Source organism: Planococcus citri, chromosome 4, assembly GCF_950023065.1.
Source record: "Planococcus citri chromosome 4, ihPlaCitr1.1, whole genome shotgun sequence".
Taxonomy (NCBI): Eukaryota; Metazoa; Arthropoda; class Insecta; order Hemiptera; family Pseudococcidae; genus Planococcus; species Planococcus citri.
Window position 1 is genome coordinate 67,116,084 of NC_088680.1, and position 20,767 is coordinate 67,136,850.

A 20,767-nucleotide genomic window follows, 5' to 3' on the forward strand; every position below is an offset into this window, starting at 1 on the left:
TAGATTTTTGAAACTTGAAATTTTCACAAAATTTCATCAAATGGAGATGAAAAGCTGAAATTTACTGCACACTCCAATTTTAACACCCTCTGAAGACGACTTCAGGTGAGTTCAAGTCATTTTAGAGCCTCCAGCGACTTTTCTGAATATTACTGGAGCTCCCAGTAGATTTTTTAAATTTGAAATTTCCCCAAAATTTCATCAACGTGAGATGGAGAGTCGAACTTCATTCTGCAAACTAATTTCAATACGCTACGAAGTTGACTGCTGGTGGATTTCAAGTCGTTTTGGAGCATCCAGCGACTTTTTGAAAGGTTGTATGGCGTTTTTTTTTTTTTTTTTGGAAAATTGAAATTTCCTAAAAGTAGCTGGAAGCTTCAAAACCTTTGGAAACCACCATGTAGTCTGCAAAGTAAATTTCAGCTTTCCATCTCCATTTTTCAAGTTTCAAAAATCTACTGGAGGCTCCAGTAATTTTCAAAAAAGTCGCTGGAGGCTCCAAAACGACTTGAAATTCACCTGCAGTACTTCGTAGCGTATTGAAATTAGTTTTTAGAATAAATTTCAGCTTTACAACTCCAATTTGATGGAATTTTGTGGGAATTTCGAGTTTCAAAAATCTGCTGGAGGCTCCAGAACTGCTCAAAACGGATTGAATCCGTTTCCAATCGATTTGGCATGTCGAAAATAGGGTATATCCCAAATTTCAGCTTTCTTGGTCAATTTGATAATATTTTGATTATTTTCCTCATTTTTGGCCTAAATTGGATGTTCAAAAATTCACCAAAAATCTAAAAACGCACTTTTGCACTTGAAATTTGGACAGGTGATGAATTTTTGCATGATCTTTCGATCTACCTTTGTAAGGTTTGAAAAATTTCGAAATCTGCGATTTCGGCTGACCTGTCAATCAAAATGACCGCCATTTTGTAAGTAAGGCCAACTTTTTTTTGGGCAAGTTTGCTTTAAAATGTACTTTAGAATGTCCCCTTTAAGAAAAAAACTGTCCTGGGGCATCGGCGGAGGGGGGGTGCAATTACTCCTATTGTCATATGCCGGACTATTAAATTGGAAAAAAAAAGTCAAATTGTCAAAAAATTATTTTTTTCCCATAATTTACCAAAAAATGCCACTTTTTATCAGAATTATCCAGAAGTCTCATTTTTGCCAAAATTATCAGAAAATTCTGATTTTTGCCTAAAATGTCAACAGGTCCTGTTTTTTTTTCAATAATTACCTGAAAAGTGCTGTTTTTATACAAAGCAAAAACACCTTGTTTTTGCAGAAATTGTCAAAAAACTTGCAAAAATTTTCAAAACTTTCATTTCTTGCTAAAATTGAAAATCTGAATGGCATCAATTTTTCCGTTAGCTATCTAAAAAATCCCATTTTTGCAGCCATTGCCAAAAAATACTGCCATTTACCTGAATTGTAAAAAAATAGATACTGTTTTTTTAAGTTGTCAAAAAATTCTTGTTTTTTGTCAAAATTGTAAAAGAAGTATTCCAATTTTTTCTGTATCTATGTGCCTAATTGCCATTAAAGTGTAGTTGTTTCGTCAAAATCGACAGAAAATTCCATTTTTTGCAAAAATTGTCAGGAAGGTTCATTTTTTGACAAAATTAATCCAAAAGGTATTGACTTTTCCTTAAGCTGTCTAAAAATTTAAAAATTGCCCCCCCCCCATCCTATTTGAGTGGTGTTGATATTAAAAGGTTTGTTAAATTAGAAAATTTTTCTGGAAATCCGATAAAAATCAGGGAAAATAATTTCTTCGAAAGAGTGAACACTCAGTTCCATTTCTTGTTGAAATGAACTAATCGACAAAAAAGTCAATACATAAACAAAAATGAATAAAAACGCTCTTGGACTTTTCAGGCTTTATGAATCTATTCAAAAATTGATTGCATTGCCAAAATAAATACATAATAAGTATGAACTAAAATTATCTATCTACATAGACATACTTGCTTATATGTAGTTAAATGAGGGTCATTGCATGTGAATTCGATTCTCCCTCCCCCTCCCCACAAATGATGATTGTTAACCTCATGTCTATCAACTTTGTTCACATTAATTATCTACGAAACTGTATCACAGCTGGAAAAAACATTCAAATCTGATTCAAAAACGTTTATTCAAGTCGATTGAGCTTCACGTAAAGCCCCGAGCACCCCCCCAGCCAAATTCCGAAAAATTGTTTTGGTAACGCGATACATGAAATAGTAGGTACGTTTTTGAAGGCGCTGAACAGGAATATGACGTTTGCTAACGCCCCTAGCTGCACTTTCCCTCAAATGGACAAATTTTAATATCCAAAAAATTGTTTCATTAACACGATGCGAAAAATTGTTCAACAAATCCGAAAGACACGAGGTCAAGAATCGTATTTTTCGCTCGAATTGACCTGGAATGACCCCTGAGATACGTAGATACAACAGACAAAACATTAATAATTATACTAATGGATTTTGTACAATTCCCGAGAACAGAATAATACCAGTTTTCTGATGGAAAATCCAAAACAAAAACGGTCTATCTACATGAAACGTGATAGGCTCTGGGAAATCACCAGCACTCACAGGAACTGCTCGAATATCTGTCACAGCAGATGCGATAGTTCCTTGTTCATCGACTTCTATTTCAGCCGCGTGATTTATTTCCGAAATTTTTACCGGTTCGCAGCTGTTCACCAAGTTGTTCATCTCAGCAACTTGAAAAATCCTACTCATACCTAATTTCATTACGTAGTTATTGATACTTCGCGTCCAAGCGAATTTGAAACGAGGTATTTTATAGTACACGTATTCGGTTTTTGATTGAAATTCTCGAATTAGTTGATGTTGATGTTCAGGTTTCAAGTCATCTATGAGGTCGCTTATTGATTTATTTCGGTTTGGTAAAATAACAGCCATTGAGAATTCGTTATCTTTGTAAGGTAAACTGATCGCCTCGAATTGTAATGTGTCGTTCTTCCAGTAAGGAACGTATTCTGGGTGATTCATCATGATTTTAACTGTTACCTCGTTAAATCCTGTGTTGAATTTTTCGCTGAAATCAAATCGTAGGTATCGTTGTAGTTGTTTGAACTGCCTTCATTCGTATATATGCTGATGAAAAGGGTATTTCCGGGTAAAATAGGTAGGTGAAATGCCCTGAATCAAGACTTTTCTGAAATCTTGACAAAAATTGAGACTTTTTGAAAAGAAATTGACAAAAAATCAGGACGGTTGGAAAATTGAGAAATTTTTGAATTATTGAATTCATTGGCTAAAAAATAGTGATTTTTTTCAAATTTCTGATGAAAATTGTAACTTATTCATTAAAATCTTGAAAAAGACCAGAATACATTTTTTTAATACTTTGATAAAAAATTTGCCTATAATATTCTATTTTTTAAAGTTCTGAAAAAATCGTGTCGGTTTCAGAATTGAGACTTTTTTTGAATTTCTGAAAAGAAATAAGGAATTTTTCCAATTCTAGCTTAACAAACTGGACCTTTTGTAAAAAGTTTAAAAAAGTTATAGTTTCTTTAAAATTCTGAAAAAAATCAGAAATTTTTCAAGTTTCTGACAAAAACCTGAAACTTTTTAAAATTTCTAGTAAAAAATCAGGGCTTCTCAAAATCTCTGGTTAGAAAATTGAGACAAATTTCTCCCATTTCTGGCAAAAATCAGGACTTTTTTCCAATTCTGGCTCAAAAACGGGACCTTTTTTTTAAACTTCTGACAAAACTATAATTTTTTTTAAATTCTGAAAAAAATAAGAACTTTTTTTGAGTTTTTAACAAAAATTTGGAACTACAATCTCAAAATCTCTGGTTAGAAAATTGAGACGACTTTTTCGCATTTCTGGCAAAAATGAGAACTTTTTTCCAATTCTGGCATAAAAATGGGACCATTTTTTCAAAATTTCTTACAAAACTATAATTTTTTTGAAATTCTTTAAAAAAATCAGAAATTTTTTGAGTTTTTTGTCAAAAACCCGAAATTTTTTAAAATTTTTGATAAAAAATCAGGACTTTTCAAAATCTCTGGTTAGAAAATTAAGACGACTTTTTCGCATTTCTGGCAAAAATCAGAACTTTTTTCCAATTCTGGCTAAAAACGCGACATTTTTTAAAAATTTCTGACAAAACTAAGTATAATTTTTTTGAAATTCTGAAAAAAATCAGAAATTTTTCAAGTTTCTGACGAAAACCTGAAACTTTTTAAAATTTCTGGTAAAAAATCAGGGCTTCTCAAAATCTCTGGTTAGAAAATTGAGACGACTTTTTCGCATTTCTGGCAAAAATCAGGACTTTTTTCCAATTCTGGCTTAAAAACGGGACCTTTTTTAAAAAGTTTCTGACAAAACTATAATATTTTTGAAATTCTGAAAAAAATCAGAACTTTTTTTGAGTTTCTGATGAAAATTTGGAACTAAAATTTCTGGTAAAAAAATCAGGACTTCTCAAAATCTCTGGTTAGAAAATTGGGACGACTTTTTCGCATTTCTGGCAAAAATCAGAACTTTTTTCCAATTCTGGCTTAAAAACGGGACCTTGTGTAAAAAGTTTCTGACAAAACTATAATATTTTTGAAATTCTGAAAAAAATCAGAACTTTTTTGAGTTTTTGACAAAAATCTGGAACTTTGAAATTTCTGGTAAAAAAAATCAAGACTTCTCAAAATCTCTGGTTGGTTGGAAAATTGAGACAACTTTTTCGCATTTCTTGAAAATATCAGAATAATCAGAACTTTTTTTGAGATTCTGACAAAAATCTAGGACTTTAAAATTTCTGGTAAAAAATCAGGGCTTCTCAAAATCTCTGGTTAGAAAATTGGGACGACTTTTTCGCATTTCTGGCAAAAATCAGAACTTTTTTCCAATTCTGGCTAAAAAACGGGACCTTTTTTAAAAAATTTCTGGCAAAACTACAATTTTTTTGAAATTTTGAAAAAAATCAGAACTTTTTTTGAGTTTCTGACAAAAATCTGGAACTTTGAAATTTCTGGTAAAAAAATCAGGACTTCTCAAAATCTCTGGTTGGTAGGAAAATTGAGACGACTTTTTCTGGCAAAAATCAGGACTTTCTTCAATCTCTAGCTGAAAAATCGAGTTTTTTCCTGAAAAACACTTAGGACTTTCTTGACTTTGACTAAAAACTGGGACACTTGTGAACGACATTTTTGGAAACTTTTCTAAAATCAGGACGTTTTTTTTCAATTTCTGGCAAAAAATCAGTGTTTTTGAAAATCTCTGGTTAGAAAATGGAAACTTTTTCAAATTTCTTTCAAAAATCAGAACTTCTTTAAAATTCTAAAAAAATCAGGATTTTGTTAAATTTTGCAAAAACTATTTTTTTTTTTAAATTTTGACAAAAATCATGATTTTGGGCAAAAAATTGGGACTTGTGGAAATTTTTTTGTGTCCAACATTTTTTTTATAGGTATAGGTACGCAACAATGTTCAGGGAAAATTTCAAAAATCCGAGGATGGGGCATTTTAACTATTTTACTCAGGAATACCCTTTTTTCATCTTACTCTTTAGTGGCCCATTGTTTAAATTGGTTTTGCCAAGTGGCGTTGAAGAATAATGTACTAGCCAATAATAGTCGAGTATCCGATGGTATTCTGTTCTGGAATAATTTTTGTATCCGGTTTTTCGTGTTATTTGATACCCAGCTAAACGAACCAAAATAAAATAAATCAAATGGGTATTTTAAAAAAATGAAAAAATGAAAAAATGATGTAAAATCGACCCACTTGTTGATAATATCAGTGACTTCTGAATTTTCTTTGGGGAAATTGACTTGTTGAACTTCATTTTTATAATAATTTTTGGTCATCTGCACGTAAGTGTCTTTTAATTTTAATTGTTCTTGCACAAATACCGAGTTGGCTATTTTTACTTCGGCAGCATTCGTCGTTTCTAGATCGTTTAATATTTTACCCAAGCCTTTGTGAGCTGCGGTGAATCTGTTTATTTATGTACATTTTAAATTGAAATAGACTTTAATTTTTCGAGAATGAATGTAGGTGAGTATAAAAGAATTGGTGTATTGTTTACCCCACGCCACCAGCAGGTATTCCTAGAGCATTTGAAAGATCGATTCTAGTATCTGAACTTGAGCCTAATTGCAGCAACGAAAACGCTGTGTAAATGTTCAAAGGGGAAAACAAAGCGTTCTCTTCTGGTTTTAGATCATCTTTTATGAATTTGGTGAACAAAATGTTGAATTTCACGGTAGCGTTTTTAATGATCTATACATAATAAATAACAAAATTTGTATCGTTGGTACAATTTTTTCAAAGAATTTTTACGAAAAAGATTTTTAAAAGATTTACTCACTTGTGGGATATCTTCATCTTTTATAGTCGATTTCGCCAGAATTTCTTTAATCTCAGGTAACGAATTCAAATAAGTTTTACGAGAAACATGTTTAGAATATCTACTCACCTGTGAGGAATCTTGATGTTTTGGAGTCGATTTCGCCAGAATTTCTCTAATCTCAGGTAACGAATTCAAAGGGGTTTTACGAAAAGAATGTTTAGAATATCTACTCACCTGTGAGAAGTTCGAAACTTTTGGAGTCGATTTCGCTAGAATTTCCGTAATCCCGAGTACGAAAAAAAGTGATAGAATTGTCGTCTTGGATTTTTATTGTAAACAGAGAAAAAACAAAATCACGAATTAATCGGTTATATCGAGTTAAAAAATATTCGATGAAAATTCTAAATTTATACCTTTGAAGAAATCATTCTGAACATCGCTCGAAACGGGATCAACATGTTCACGAATTCGCGCGGAAATCAATGACACTTTTTCTAAATATAATCTCGCTGTGTCTTATAATCGATTCGGAAGTAGGGCTAACTGTATATGAAAAATTTCCATGTAGGTAAATAGATGCATCCAGCTGACCTTCAGGTTTGTCGCGTTTATAACTGTTTTATTTATAAAAACTCGCATTAATAAGGTTTAACCCGGTAGAGTCAACGTTCTTTTATCAAAAAAATCGTCGTAAGATGTTGGACCATTACTGGCCTACATTTATCCATTACCTACTAATCGATTTGTTTTGACTGAAAAGTGAGATTTTTCATCTTGATACTTGGAAATTGGTGCGAGGCGAATGACCCATATTTGGAAGACAAGGTGTATGCCCCAATAACCAATATATTTTCTGAAAGCATCGAACATTCCTTGTATTCGAATGAAGTATTTTTTAAAACTAACAAAATATGGAAGTAAATAATTAGTAGTTATTTTATTTTTATTTATTGCAGTATGAGGATCTTTGAATGAGCTGGTTGGGGGAAGGGAGGGTTGAACGACCAAAGAAATCTATTTTCCAACATTTTGTTACCACGTGGACTTTATTTTTTATCTCGAAAACTGGATGGGAGATTATGTGCCCTAATTTTTTTCAAAAAGTAAAAACTGCGACTGGGGAAGGGTGTCTAAATAAAAAGCTCCCAAATTTTTATAGAATTTTTGAGAAGGTGCAGAATCCTCTCAGAGCTGAGAAAGTGGACGTAATAACAAAATTTTTGAAATTTTTGACATTCTAAATCATTTCATTTTTTTTCCAACTCACCGTGGATCTTGAGTCTCTCCTAACTGTCTCTAATTTTTCCCTTTTGTAGAATTACTCTAATACCCTCAAATGGATTTCGTTTGCCAAAATTGCTATCTATGGTTCACATTTTTTGCATTTTTATTTGGTTTTTGCCTTTTGGGACATAAAAGTTGATGCGATGTTCTAATTCTGAAACCATAAGGATAAAAAAAAATGTATTTTTTTTCAAAATTGAGGAAAGGTAAGAGACATTTAGGGATCTTATCCAAAAAAATAAGCAGATATTCGAACTTAGCTACTTCGAAAACCTCATCATTGGAGCTTGGAGCACTTCGATATGCCACTTCACTTCACTTTCAAAATTCAAATTTTTTTTTTCATTTTGATCAAAATTATGAAAATTTTTACTTGCCAATTTGCGAACCAGCGAACGCTTCATTTACAGGTTCGCAAGTTCGCAAATTACGAACCTACAAACATGTGTATGAAGCGTTCGCAGGTTCGCAAATTGGCACCAAGTTACAAAGTAACAATTTTTACAAGTCTGAAGTACGATAATGCGAACACAGCAACGGTGTAATTTCAAGTTCGCAAGTTACGAACCTGCGAACGAGGGTTAGTACTATTCGTAGGTTTGCAAGTTGCGACACTACGAACTAGTATATGAAGCGTTCGCAGGTTCGCAAATTAGCACCAAGTAACAAAGTAAAACTTTTTACAGGCCAATTAGCGAACCTGCGAACGCTTCATATACTGGTTCGCTGGTTCGCAAATTACGAACCTACGAACATGTGTATGAAGCGTTCGCAGGTTCGCAAATGGTCCAGTAAAAAAATTTTTACAAGTCTGAAATACGATAATGCGAACACAGCAACGGTGTAATTTCAAGTTCGCAAGTTACGAACCTGCAAACGAGGGTTGTACTATTCGTAGGTTCGCAAGTTGCGACTCTACGAACTAGTATATGAAGCGTTCGCAGGTTCGCAAATTGGAGAGTGAAATTTGGGACTCGTAAAAATTTTCACTCGCCAATTTGCGAACCTGCGAACGCTTCATATACAGGTTCGTAGTGTCGCAACTTGCGAACCTACGAATAGTACCATACCTCGTTCGCAGGTTCGTAACTTGCGAACTTAAAGTCCCGCATATGACAATAGCAGTAATTGCACACCCCCCCCCCCCCGATCCTCCGGGACAAATTTTTTCCTAAAGAGGACATCCTAAGGAACATTTTAAAGCAAACTTGCCAAAAAAAAGTTGGCCTTACTCACAAAATGGCGGCGATTTTGATTGACAGGTCAGCCGAAATCGCAGATTTTGCGTTTTAACATAGGACTTGCACGAACTTTTCCAAACTTTACAAAGGTAGATCGAAAGATCATGTAAAAATTTATCACCTGTCAAAATTTCAAGTGCTAAAGTGCGTTTTTCGATTTTTGGTGAATTTTTAAAAATCGAATTCAGGCCAAAAATGAGGGAAAAAATCAAAATTTTACCAAATTGATCAAGAAAGCTGAAATTTGGGATATACCCTATTTTCAACATGCCAAATCGATTGGAAACGGTTTCAACCCGTTTTGAGCAGTTCTGGAGCCACCAGCAGATTTTTGAAACTCGAAATTCCCACAAAATTCCATCAAATTGGAGTTGTAGAGCTAAAACTTAATCTAAAAACTAATTTCAATACGCTACGAAGTACTGCAGGTGAATTTCAAGTCGTTTTGGATCCTCCAGCGACTTTTTGAAAATTCCTGAAACTGCCAGCCAGGGTCATTCCATGTCAACTCAACCAAAAAAAGGCGATTTTGTAAGTCATGTCTTTCAATTTCGCTCAAATTTTTTTTACAATATCTACCCACCCAGTAAGTAAGAAAGCCGCAATCAGTTTGGTCCCAGCCCCCTCAGGGGCGGGTGGGAAGGCTTCCATTATTTTCACATTGTCTCGAGGTACTCAACTTCAGCAGCCCATTCCTCCAAAACTATGATACTTTGATCAAAACTGATTTCAAAGTTCAAAAGAGCATTAAATTTTGAACTTTTTAAGCATTTTAAAATTTTCAAAAGTTGAAAGTTGAACTTTCAATTTGAAAGTTCAAATTTCAAATTGGCGCTGTAAGTGGGAGCTACCATTTAAAATTTTGAAAAAATTTCCATAGATGTACATTTTGATACTTTTTCGAAATATTTAGGTTTTCGAGATGGAACTCGTTGACGGAGGGGGAGCACCCCCACCCCCAATTTTGGGTGAAACTTTCAAAAGAAAATCTGAGGCATGTGATATATTGGATTGTATGTTTTCGGCGACGCTGAACACGAATATGACGTCAGATTTTTGATTGGACTCCATCCACGATCCCCAGCACCTCCTCAAAGGGGGTAAAAGTTCAAAAAAGCGTTTTGTTCGTGTGACACATAGAATAGTATGTTTTTGGTGACGCTGAACACAAATATGACGTCAGATTTCTGATTGGACCCGTCCACGGCCCCCAGCACCTTCCCAAAGGGGGTGACCCCCAAAAAAAATTGTTACATTCATGTGACACATGAAATAGTATGTTTTCGATATCGCTAAACACGAATATTGCCTTAGTTTTTCGAATCGACTTCACCCATGGCCCCCAGAACCTCCCCCAATGGGTAAAAGTCCAAAAAAATTGTTGGGGGCCGTGGATGGGGTCCAATCACAAATCTGACGTCATATTCGTGTTTAGCGTCACCAAAAACATACTGTTCCATGTGTCACACGAACAAAACGCTTTTTTGAACTCTTACCCCCTTTGAGGAGGTGCTGGGGGCCGTGGATGGGGTCCAATCAAAAATCTGACGTCATATTCGGGTTCAGCGTTGCCAAAAACATACAATTCGATATATCACATGCCCCAGATTTTCTTTTGAAAGTTTCACCCAAAATTGGGGGTGGGGGTGCTCCCCCTTCGTCAACGAGTTTCATCTCGAAACCTAAATATTTCGAAAAAGTATCAAAATGTACATCTATGGAAATTTTTTCAAAATTTTAAATGGTACCTCCCACTTACAGCGCCATTTTGAAATTTGAACTTTCAAATTGAAAGTTCAACTTTCAACTTGAGAAAATTTTAAAATGCTTAAAAAGTTCAAAATTTAATGCCCTTTTAAAATATGAAATCAGTTTTGATCAAAGTATCATAGTTTTATAATGGGCTGCTGAAGTTGAGTACCTCGAGACAATGTGAAAATAATGGAAGCCTCCCCACACGCCCCCTGAGGGGGCTGGGACCAAACTGATTGCGGCTTTCTTACTTACTGGGTGGGTAGATATTGTAAAAAAAATTTGAGCAAAATCGAAGGATATGACCCAAAAACGTTGGTCGAGTTGACATGGAATGACCCAGCAGATTTTTGAAACTTTAAATTTTTACAAAATTTGATGAAATGGAGATGGAAAGCTGAAATTTACTCTACACTCCAATTTTAACACCCTTTGAAGACGATTTCAGGTGGGTTCAAGTAATTTTAGGGTCTCCAGCGACTTTTTTTGAAAATTACTGGAGCCACCAGCAGATTTTTGAAACTCGAAATTCCCACAAAATTCTATTAAATTGGAGTTGTAGAGCTGAAATTTATTCTAAAAACTAATTTCAATACGCTACGAAGTACTGCAGGTGATTTTCAAGTCGTTTTGGAGCCTCCAGCGATTTTTTGAAAATTACTGGAGCCTCCAGTAGATTTTTGAAACTTTAAATTTTCACAAAATGTCATCAAACTGAGATGGAGAGTCAAAATTCATTCTGCAAACTAGTCGTTTTGAAGCCTCCAGTGACTTTTTGAAAATTACTAGAGCCTCCAGTAGATTTTTGAAACTTGAAATTCCCGCAACATTAATTTATCAAATAAAGTTTTGGCAAGCTGAAATTTACTTCGCAGACTACATGGTGGTTTCAAATGGTTTTGAAGCTTCCAGGTACTTTTGGGAAATTTCAATTTTCTAAAAAAACGTCATACAACCTGTCAAAAAATTTCTGGAGGCTTCAAAACGACTTGAAATTCACCAGCAGTCAACATCGTAGCGTATTGAAATTAGTTTGCAGAATGAATTTCATCAGTCAAACTCCATTTGATGAAATTTTGGGGAAATTTCAAGTTTCAAAAATCCACAGGAGGCTCCGGTAATTTTCAAAAATAGTCGCTGGAGGCCCTAAAATGACTTGAAATCCACCAGAAGTCGTTTTCAGAGTGTGTTGAAATTGGAGTGTAGAGTTATCAGCTTTCAATCTCCATTTGATGAAATTTTGTGAAAATTTAAAGTTTCGAAAATCTGCTGGAGGTTTTAGGAATTTTCAAAAAGTCGCTGGAGGCTCCAAAACGACTTGAAATTCACCTGCAGTACTTCGTAGCGTATTGAAATTAGTTTTTAGAATAAATTTTAGCTTTACAACTCCAATTTGATGGAATTTTGTGGGAATTCAGAGTTTCAAAAATTTGCTGGAGGCTCCAGAACTGCTCAAAACGGCTTGAAACCGTTTCCAATCGATGTGGTATGTCGAAAATAGGGTATATCCCAAATTTCAGCTTTCTTGGTCAATTTGGTAAAATTTTGGTTTTTTCCTTCATTTTTGTCCTGAATTCGATTTTCAAAATTCACCAAAAATCGAAAAACGCACTTTAGCACTTGAAATTTTGACAGGTGATGAATTTTTACATGATCTTTCGATCTACCTTTGTAAAGTTTGAAAAAGTTCATGCAAGTCCTATGTTAAAACGAAAAATCTGCGATTTCGGCTGACCTGTCAATCAAAATGGCCGCCATTTTGTAAGTAAGGCCAACTTTTTTTTTTCGGCAAGTTTGCTTTAAAATGTTCCTTAGGATGTCCCCTTCAAGAAAAAAGTTGTCCCGGAGGATCGGCGGGGGGGGGGTGCAATTACTCCTATTGTCATATGCCGGACTATACGAACCTGCAAACGCTTCATATACAGGTTCGTAGTGTCGCAACTTGCGAACCTACGAATGGTACCATACCTCGTTCGCAGGTTCTTAACTTGCGAACTTGAAATTACACCGTTGCTGTGTTCGCATTATCGTACTTTGGAATTTTTACTGGCAAATTTGCGAACCTGCGAACGCTTCATACACTGGTTTGCTGGTTCGTAATTTGCGAAACTGCGAACCAGTATATGAAGCGTTCGCAGGTTCGCAAATTGGCAAGTAAAAATTTTCATAATTTTGATCAAAATGAAAAAAAAAATTTTTGAATTTTGAAAGTGAAGTGAAGTGGCATATTGAAGTGCTCCAAGCTCCAAAATATCTGCTTATTTTTTTGGATAAGATCCCTAAATGTCTCTTACCTTTCCTCAATTTTGAAAAAAAAATACAATTTTTTTTTTTTGATCCTTAAGGTTTCACAATTGAAACATCGCATCAACTTTTATGTCCCAAAAGGCAAAAACCAAATAAAAATGCAAAAAGTATGAACCATAGATAGCAATTTTGTCTCACAAAATCCATTTGAGGGTATTTGAGTAATTCAACAAAAGGGAAAAATTAGAGACAGTTAGGAGAGACTCAAGATCCACGGTGAGTTGGGAAAAAAATTAAATGATTTAGAATGTCACAAAATTTCAAAAATTTTGTTATTACGTCCATTTTCTCAGCTCTGAGAGGATTCTGCACTCCTCAAAAATTCTATAAAAATTTGGGAGCTTTTTATTTGGACTTCACAAGTCCAAGTTACGAACATGCAAACACAGCAACAGTGTAATTTAAGTTCGCACGTTAAGAACCTGCGAACGAGGTATGGTACTATTCGTAGGATCGCAAGTTGCGACACTACGAACCTGTGTATGAAGCGTTCGCAGGTTCGCAAATTGGCGAGTGAAAATTAAATTTCACTCGCCAATTTGCGAACCTGCAAACGCTTCATATACAGGTTCGTAGTGTCGCAACTTGCGAACCTACGAATAGTACCATACCTCGTTCGCCGGTTCGTAACTTGCGAACTTGAAATTATACCGTTGCTGTGTTCGCATTATCGTACTTTGAGCTTGCAAAAATTTTTACTTGCCAATTTGCGTACCTACGAACCTGTATATGAAGCAATCGCAGGTACGCAAATTGGCCAGTAAAAATTTGTACTTCGTTACATGGTGCCAATTTGCGAACCTGCGAACGCTCCATATACAGGTTCGTAGTGACGCAACTTGCGAACCTACGAATACTACCATACCTAGTTCGCAGGTTCGTAACTTGCGAACTTGAAATTACACTGTTGCTGTGTTCGCATTATCGTACTTTGGACTCGTAAAAATTTTCAATCGCTAATTTGCGAACTTGTGAACGCTTCATATACTAGTTCGTAATGTCGCAACTTGCGAACCTACGAATTGATAATTTTTGGCAATCAAGTGAGAATTTTCGCAATTTTGGGCCAAAAAGAAACACAATTTTTGGGGAAAAGCAAGACATCAATAATTTTAGGCAAAGGACGTTTTTTGGTAGATTTTTGGCAAAAAAGCGAGACTTGCGAAAAATTTTTGAAAAAAAAATCAAAAACAAGAACTCTTGGCAAATTTGCTAAAGGTGAAAAATTTTTGCCAAAAAGCAAGAATCTAACGATTTTGGAAAATCATCAGTAAAAGAATTATTTTTTTACATTTTTGTCAAAAAAGCGAGTTCATTTGTGACATGGTGAAGAAATTACTTTTTTGTAATTTTTGAAAACTTCTGCTAAAAAAATCAGGTTGTAAAAAAACAGAAAAAAAACGTGTGTTGAATTATAATTACGATAAACGTCGTGTTTTAAACAAAACCCTGTTTTAATCTTCTTTTTTTGTTTAAAAATTTTTTTTTCAGAGCTTTTTTGGTTTTTTTCATGTTGTTTCTACGTTCTCGAGAAAACTTCAAATCTGACCATTTCATTTTTATTTTGAAAAAACTGTTTTAGAAAATTTACATGTTTTCAAAAAAAAAAACAACAACAACAACAAACGAATTTGTACAAACACTGAAAAAAGCAAAGCTTTGCAGTTTTGCTGAAATACGAGAATCATATGGTGTGACATATCGTTTCCTGCGTTTTCAAAAGCGCTGAATATAAATATGAACATATTTTTTCGATTCCACCCTTCTACACCTCTATTCACCCCCCTTCAGCCCAGAAAAACCTGAAAATTAAAAAAAATCATATAGGTAACTGAAATATCTTTTTATTTGATAATTATTTTTACAAAATAGTTTCGAAAATGCTGGTATCAGAAACTTGAATACGCACGAAAAACAACAAATTTTACACCGATGGATTCTGTACAATTCCCGAAAACAAAATAATACCAGTTTTTTGGTGATAAATCCAAAATAAAAATGGTCGATTTGCGTAAAACTCGATAGGCTCTGTATGATATTCTTCGCTTAAACATAAAAGCGCTATATTCGTGGTTACAGCAGTCGCAATAGATCCAGTTTCATCGACTTCTATTTCAGTCGCGTGATTTATTTCCGATACTTTCAGACGTTCGGAGCTTTCTACCAAATTATCTAATTCAGCAATTTCAAAAATTTTTCTGATACCTGATTTTATTACATAATTATTGATACTTTGAGACTTGGCGAATTTAAATCGCGGTATTTTATAATGAACGCCGTATTCGTTTTTTGAGCGAAATTCGCGTATGATTTCTTGTTGATGGTCTACTTTCAAGTCATCTATAAAGGCGCTCACTGATTTATTTGCGTATGGTAAAATAACAGCCATTGAGAATTCGTTATTTTCGTATGGTAAACTGATTGCTTCGATTTGTAATTTTTCGTTTTTTAAATAAGGAACGTGTTTTAGCTGATCCATCATTTTAACTGATACCTCTTTCGCTCCAGTGGTGAATTTTTCGCTGAAATCAAATCGTAATTTAATTCGAGATGCCATAAAATCTTATAAAGGTGTTAAATAATTGTGGAAATTTTTATCTTACTCTTTGGTAGCCTGTATTGGAAATTTATTTTTCCAAGTAGCGTTGAAAAATAATGTACTAGCCAAAATAAGTCGAGTATTTTGTGGAATTATGTTTTTGAATAATTCTGGTATTCGGTTCTTCGTGTTATTTGATACCCAGCTAAATGAAATAAAAGAAAATTAATCAATAAGAATGTAAAATAATTTGAGGGGTAAAAATCATTAAAAATTGGCTCACTTGTTGATTATATCCCTGGCCTCTGAATTTGCTTTGGTGAAATTCACCTGTTGAGCGTCGTTTTGATAATAATTTTTGATCGCTTGTAAATAACTATTCTTTAATTTTAATCCTTTCTGCACAAATACCGAATTAGCTATTTTCACTTCGGTTGCAGTCGTTGTCTGTAGGTCGTTTAATATTTTACTCAAGTTTTGATGAGCTGCAGCGAATCTGTTTGTAATACATAAATATTTTTTAACCTAGTTTCGTTTGGCTGTTGTTTTTTTTTTTTTACTTACTAGATAAGTACTCCATCTGGTTTGAAAATTTTTGAACTGTATACGAAAAAGAATAAAAAAAGGAAACCGCAGCAAAAAATTCAGGTATTGAAATTCATTTTTCGATTTTTGACGATTTTTTGAAAATTTAAACTTGGTTTGTTTCTTATGGAAATTAAATCAAAGATGAAATTATTATAAAAAGCTAAAATTTGTTTTGTATTTTATTTTCAACCTTTTGAGTCGATTGGCGACGATTTTGAACTACTCTGGAGCCTCCAGCGGATTTTTGGATTCTGTATTTGAAAAAACCTGGGATGAGAATGAAATTCAGCATCTATAAACTGAGTTTGGTCATATTTACGATGTACCTATTCGATCCATTAAGGGGAATATTTCCATTATTTTTTTTAACTTATGCCTGTTCAAAACCAAAATTTTTTCTAGCAATTATTTTTGAATAAAGAAATTGAAAATTCATCGTTCGCGAAAGTGCGGACGAAAAAAGCTGAAATTCCATTTGAGCACTATTACTGACTCCTCGAGTCGATTAGTGATGGTTTCAGACTGTTCTGGAGCCTCCAATGGATCTTCGAATTCTCCTGTTTTCAAATTATTTTTTCCAAAAATAATCGCTGGAGAAAATTTTGGATTGAAACCGACTCAAAAATATTTTGAAAATATGTGACTGAAAAGATCAAAAGGGTCGAAAAAGTGGCAAATCCGAGTTAATAGGTACTAAATTTTTCATTTTCCCCCACTTACAGCTTTTTTCAAAGTTTGCACGTCTGCACGTTTGCACAACTGCACGTTTGCACGTCTGCACGTTTGCACAACTGCACATTTGCACAACTGCACATTTGCACAACTGCACATTTGCACGTTTGCATGACTGCACAACTGCACGTTTGCACGACTGCACGTTTGCACAACTGCACGTTTAATTTCAGCTTGTTTTGTTAACGCATTCGCAAACGAAGAATTTTAAATTTTTTTCAAAAATACCTTAATAGTTCAAAAAAATTTTGATTTTGAACTGATGCCAAAAAAAATGTAAAATTGAGTCAAAGTCGATCGAATAGGTTACAAATGTGGACTGATGAACCATTTTTAACTTACTAAACAGCGGTTTTGATAAAATTTTAAAAAAAATCAAAAACTGGAGAATCCGAAAATCTGTTGAAAGCTCCAGAACCGTTCGAATCCACCACCAATCGACTCGTCAGATCCAAAAAAGAGTATATACAACCTAAATTTCAGTCTCTTATATCTTTTTGATCAAATTTTGATTTTTTTTTTCATCAGAAATGAGGCAATTTTTTCAATTTTTTTTTATACCAACTGGTCTTGCAAATTTTGAAAAATTTGCCAAAAATTGGCAAATTCTTTTGATCCCTCTGTGCATGGTTCAAATTTTTAGTACCAGTTTAGATAGGTACTTTATTTGTTAGTCAAATTGAAAATTATCTAACGTACGTACATACCTCGCACCATTCTCAGGTATTCCTAAAGCATTTGAAAGTTCTTTTCTAGTTTCTCCACTGGCGCCCAATTGTAGCAGCGATAAGGCTGTGTAAATATTCACAGGGGAAAATAATACGTTTTCTTCTGGTTTCAGATCATCTTTTATGAATTTGGTGAACAAAGTGTTGAATTTTACAACAGAGTTTTGAATGAGCTGTGCATTTATAACAAAATTCGTAGGCACTGTTAAAATTTCATCAGAGCCTGTTTCATGAGAAGCAATCAAATCTTGAGAATTTTACTTACCTGTGAGAGATCTTGATCTTTCGGAGCTGATTCCACGAGGGTTTGTGTAGTACCAAGCACCAAAAAGAGTGCTAGAATAATCGCCTGAAATTTATATTGAACATAGGAAAACGTGTCACGATTCAGTACCTATAAAATAAAAAAATATTTTGAGAAAATTTTCAACTTACTTTGCTGTAATTCATTTTCATCATCGGTAGTCAAAGGATATTATTCAGTTCGTGAATACGTCTCACAACATGAGTATTGAGCTCGTAGAAAACCGTTGATTTTCTTTCCTCATAATTTCATTCTGTCGTATTCCTATCGTCTAAACTTTACCAAATCGAGATAATTTAATACTCTCTTTTCATATCTTCTAGGAAAATTAAATACTGATAGCAACGATGCGTCATGATATGCAAATTCATTCGATTTATGGAGTTTGATTTTAGATAGGTGGAGTAAAAAATCTTTTCCTCGGCGTCCTTTCATTGGAAATTCGTCGTGTCATAATATTATTGTAAACAAATCGATTTTTTTTTGTCAATTAAAAAATAACTCAGACGAAAATTATTTTTTAATTTTTATTAGTCATTTAATGTATGTACTTAAATCTGGAAATAGTAAAAAAAAAATCAAAATAACATTTACACCGATGGATTTTGTACAATTCCCGTAAACAAAATCATTCCAGTTTTTTGATGAATAATCCAAAAATAAAACGGTCGATCTGCGTGAAACTTGATGGGCTCTGATTTAGATTGAAACCCAGATAACCCGTTTACTGCAACAGTGCTCACTGCAGTTGCAATAGTCCCAAATTCATCGACTTGAATTTCAGTCGCGTGATTTATTTGGGATACCTTGAATTTGTCAGAGCTTTCTATCAAGTTATCCAATTCAGTATTCTCAAATATTTTACGTATACCTGTTTTCTTCAGATCATTATTCATATTTTGCGACCAACTGAATTTAAACCGAGGTAATTTGTAATCGACGTAATGGACTTTTGAACCAAACTCTTGAATCACCTTTTGTTGATGTTCGGGTCTCAAACTATCGATCAAAGTACCCAGAGATCGATTTCTGGGTGGTAAGATAATAACCATAGAGAACTCGTTATTTTTGTAGAATAAACTGATGGCTTCGACTTGTGATTTTTCGTCCTTCAAGTAAGGAATGTAGGATACCTGATTCATCATTTTTACTGCTACTTGTTTGCCTCCGGTGTTGAATTTTTCGCTGGAATGAAATCATGCGTTTTTTTATTAGAGTCTCGAGGACCGAAGTATTGAATATCAATGAATATTGTTGGCTTACTCTTTAGTTAACCGCATTTCGAATGGTTTTTGCCAAGTGGCGTTGAATAGCAAAGTGCTAGCCAAGAGTAGTTGAGTATCGTGGGGTATATCTTCATTGAATAATCTGGGTATCCTTTTTTTCGTGTTGTTTGAAACCCAGCTGACGATCAGAATTCGAATTAATCAACTTTTATGATAAATAGGTACCTACCTACGAAAAACGTCAAAATTCACCTACTTGTTAACAATATCGGTAGCCTCGGAACCTGCTTTGGCAAAATCGACTTGTTGAGCTTCGCTTTCGTAAAACAATTTTGTTGCTTGCAAATAAGCGTCTTTCAACTTTACTGCGTTCTGCACAAATATCGAATTGGCAATTTTCACTTCAGCTGTGCTCGAATTTTGCAGGTCGCTCAATATTCTACCAAGCTGTTTGTGAGCCACAATTATTCTGTTTAGAAATTCTAAAATCTATAGTAATCGTGAAATCTGGACTTTTTTTTTTAGTGATGTAATTATTATATTTACTCCGCTTCATCCGAAGGCATTCCCAAAGCTGTTGAAAGTTCGTTTCGAGTTGCTCCACTCGCACCCAAATGTAACAATGATAAGGCGATGTAAATGTTTAAAGGTGAAAATAAAGCGTTTTTTTCTGGTTTAAGGTCATCTTTTATGAATTTTCCCGTCAAAGTGTTGAATTTTCCAATAGCGTTTTGAATGTTCTTTTAAGAAGAAAAAAAAATGATGTAGGAAAATTTTAAGAAAAAGTATAAAAGATAGGCTTATTTAAATCACAAAAATTTCACTTGTATGTACCTGTGAGAGTTCTATTTCTGTTGGAACTGATTCAACCGAATTGTATATTACCCCAAGTGAGAGAATGAGTGACACGATTACCATCTGTGAGATTTTTAAATAACGATAAAAAAATAATCGAATTATGCTATAAGAAAATGTCCAACTTACATTCATGGCAGTGATTTTCAGCTTCATTTGAATGTTGAAATAGAGTAATAAAGTTATTAAATTCGTCTTGAATGATTATACCTGAACTCACATCTCTGTTAGGTTTCTTTTTTATAAGGTACTACGTAATTAATGAAAGTATTAATGCAATTATTGTGTAGGTAGGTAGTTTGTTTTTTAAATTGCGATTTTTCATTCATAATTAGGTAGAAGAGATTTCGAAAGGTCGTAAGGTTGAATTACTATGTTTGGGTTATTTCAATAAGTATGCTATTTTTGAATTCGTTTTTGCTAATGATCTTTGTAATGGCGATAGGAGAAATTTTGTAGAAGGGGGCCTCCTTTCACCTCTGCTTTTATCAGATGCCGAATAATTTGTTGCACGAGTCGACTGGGAAAACGCAGTTTGAAATTAGGTAATAGGTACGTCGTATTGAATTTGATAGTACGAGTTCTCGCTAATTACTTTTCATAGAAATTTGTTTCCAAATTACCAATTTTTTTCTTCATTTTTTTAAAAATCGTTTGTGGAGAAAAGTAACATAACCTGTACTGAGCAGATGGGAAACGTTTTGCCCTACATTTTTTTGTAAACTAATTGGTCGCCTCAAAAATTCAGTTTTCACTGTATAAAAAATTATTTGAAAAATGGAAGAAATTTTTCATCAGGAATTAGTTTTACATGAAAAATCTTATCTCTGTTTTTCTAGCTAAACTTGCCAAAAGTATTGCTTATTTTCCACTTTTTTTTTCTGGAAAAAGTGGC

General features: G+C 34.0%; 2 protein-coding genes across 2 annotated transcripts; both read right to left on the minus strand.

The window, feature by feature from the left end:
• Positions 1–1,865: 1,865 nt before the first annotated feature.
• Positions 1,866–6,889, minus strand: LOC135842293 (uncharacterized). The gene is made up of 6 exons (XM_065359685.1): positions 6,730–6,889; positions 6,335–6,634; positions 6,053–6,246; positions 5,749–5,961; positions 5,527–5,667; positions 1,866–3,051 (listed from the first exon to the last, which is right to left on the minus strand). Exons 1-6 carry the CDS (start codon positions 6,772–6,774, stop codon positions 2,457–2,459), a joined length of 1,488 nt encoding a protein of 495 aa, XP_065215757.1. The 5' UTR covers positions 6,775–6,889; the 3' UTR covers positions 1,866–2,456.
• A 7,839-nt stretch (positions 6,890–14,728) lies between these two features.
• LOC135845234 (uncharacterized) lies at positions 14,729–20,162 on the minus strand. The gene is made up of 12 exons (XM_065363698.1): positions 20,002–20,162; positions 19,852–19,935; positions 19,564–19,757; positions 19,274–19,486; positions 19,055–19,195; positions 18,386–18,976; positions 17,923–17,926; positions 17,753–17,836; positions 17,467–17,660; positions 15,723–15,935; positions 15,504–15,644; positions 14,729–15,422 (listed from the first exon to the last, which is right to left on the minus strand). The coding sequence occupies exons 1-12, from the start codon at positions 20,026–20,028 to the stop codon at positions 14,825–14,827; spliced, it is 2,484 nt and encodes an 827-aa protein (XP_065219770.1). The 5' UTR covers positions 20,029–20,162; the 3' UTR covers positions 14,729–14,824.
• Positions 20,163–20,767: the final 605 nt, after the last annotated feature.

Coding starts and splice junctions, on each gene's coding strand:
- LOC135842293 (XM_065359685.1), bottom strand. CDS start 6,774: ATGTTGATCCCGTTTCGAGCGATGTTCAGAATGATTTCTTCAAAG. Junction 5,962..6,052: donor ATACCTGCTGGTGGCGTGGG/GTAAACAATACA, acceptor ATAAATAAACAG/ATTCACCGCAGCTCACAAAG. Junction 5,668..5,748: donor GTCACTGATATTATCAACAA/GTGGGTCGATTT, acceptor TGGTTCGTTTAG/CTGGGTATCAAATAACACGA.
- LOC135845234 (XM_065363698.1), bottom strand. CDS start 20,028: ATGAAGCTGAAAATCACTGCCATGAAT. Junction 19,487..19,563: donor ATGCCTTCGGATGAAGCGGA/GTAAATATAATA, acceptor ATTTCTAAACAG/AATAATTGTGGCTCACAAAC. Junction 15,936..17,466: donor ATACCTGAGAATGGTGCGAG/GTATGTACGTAC, acceptor TATTACAAACAG/ATTCGCTGCAGCTCATCAAA.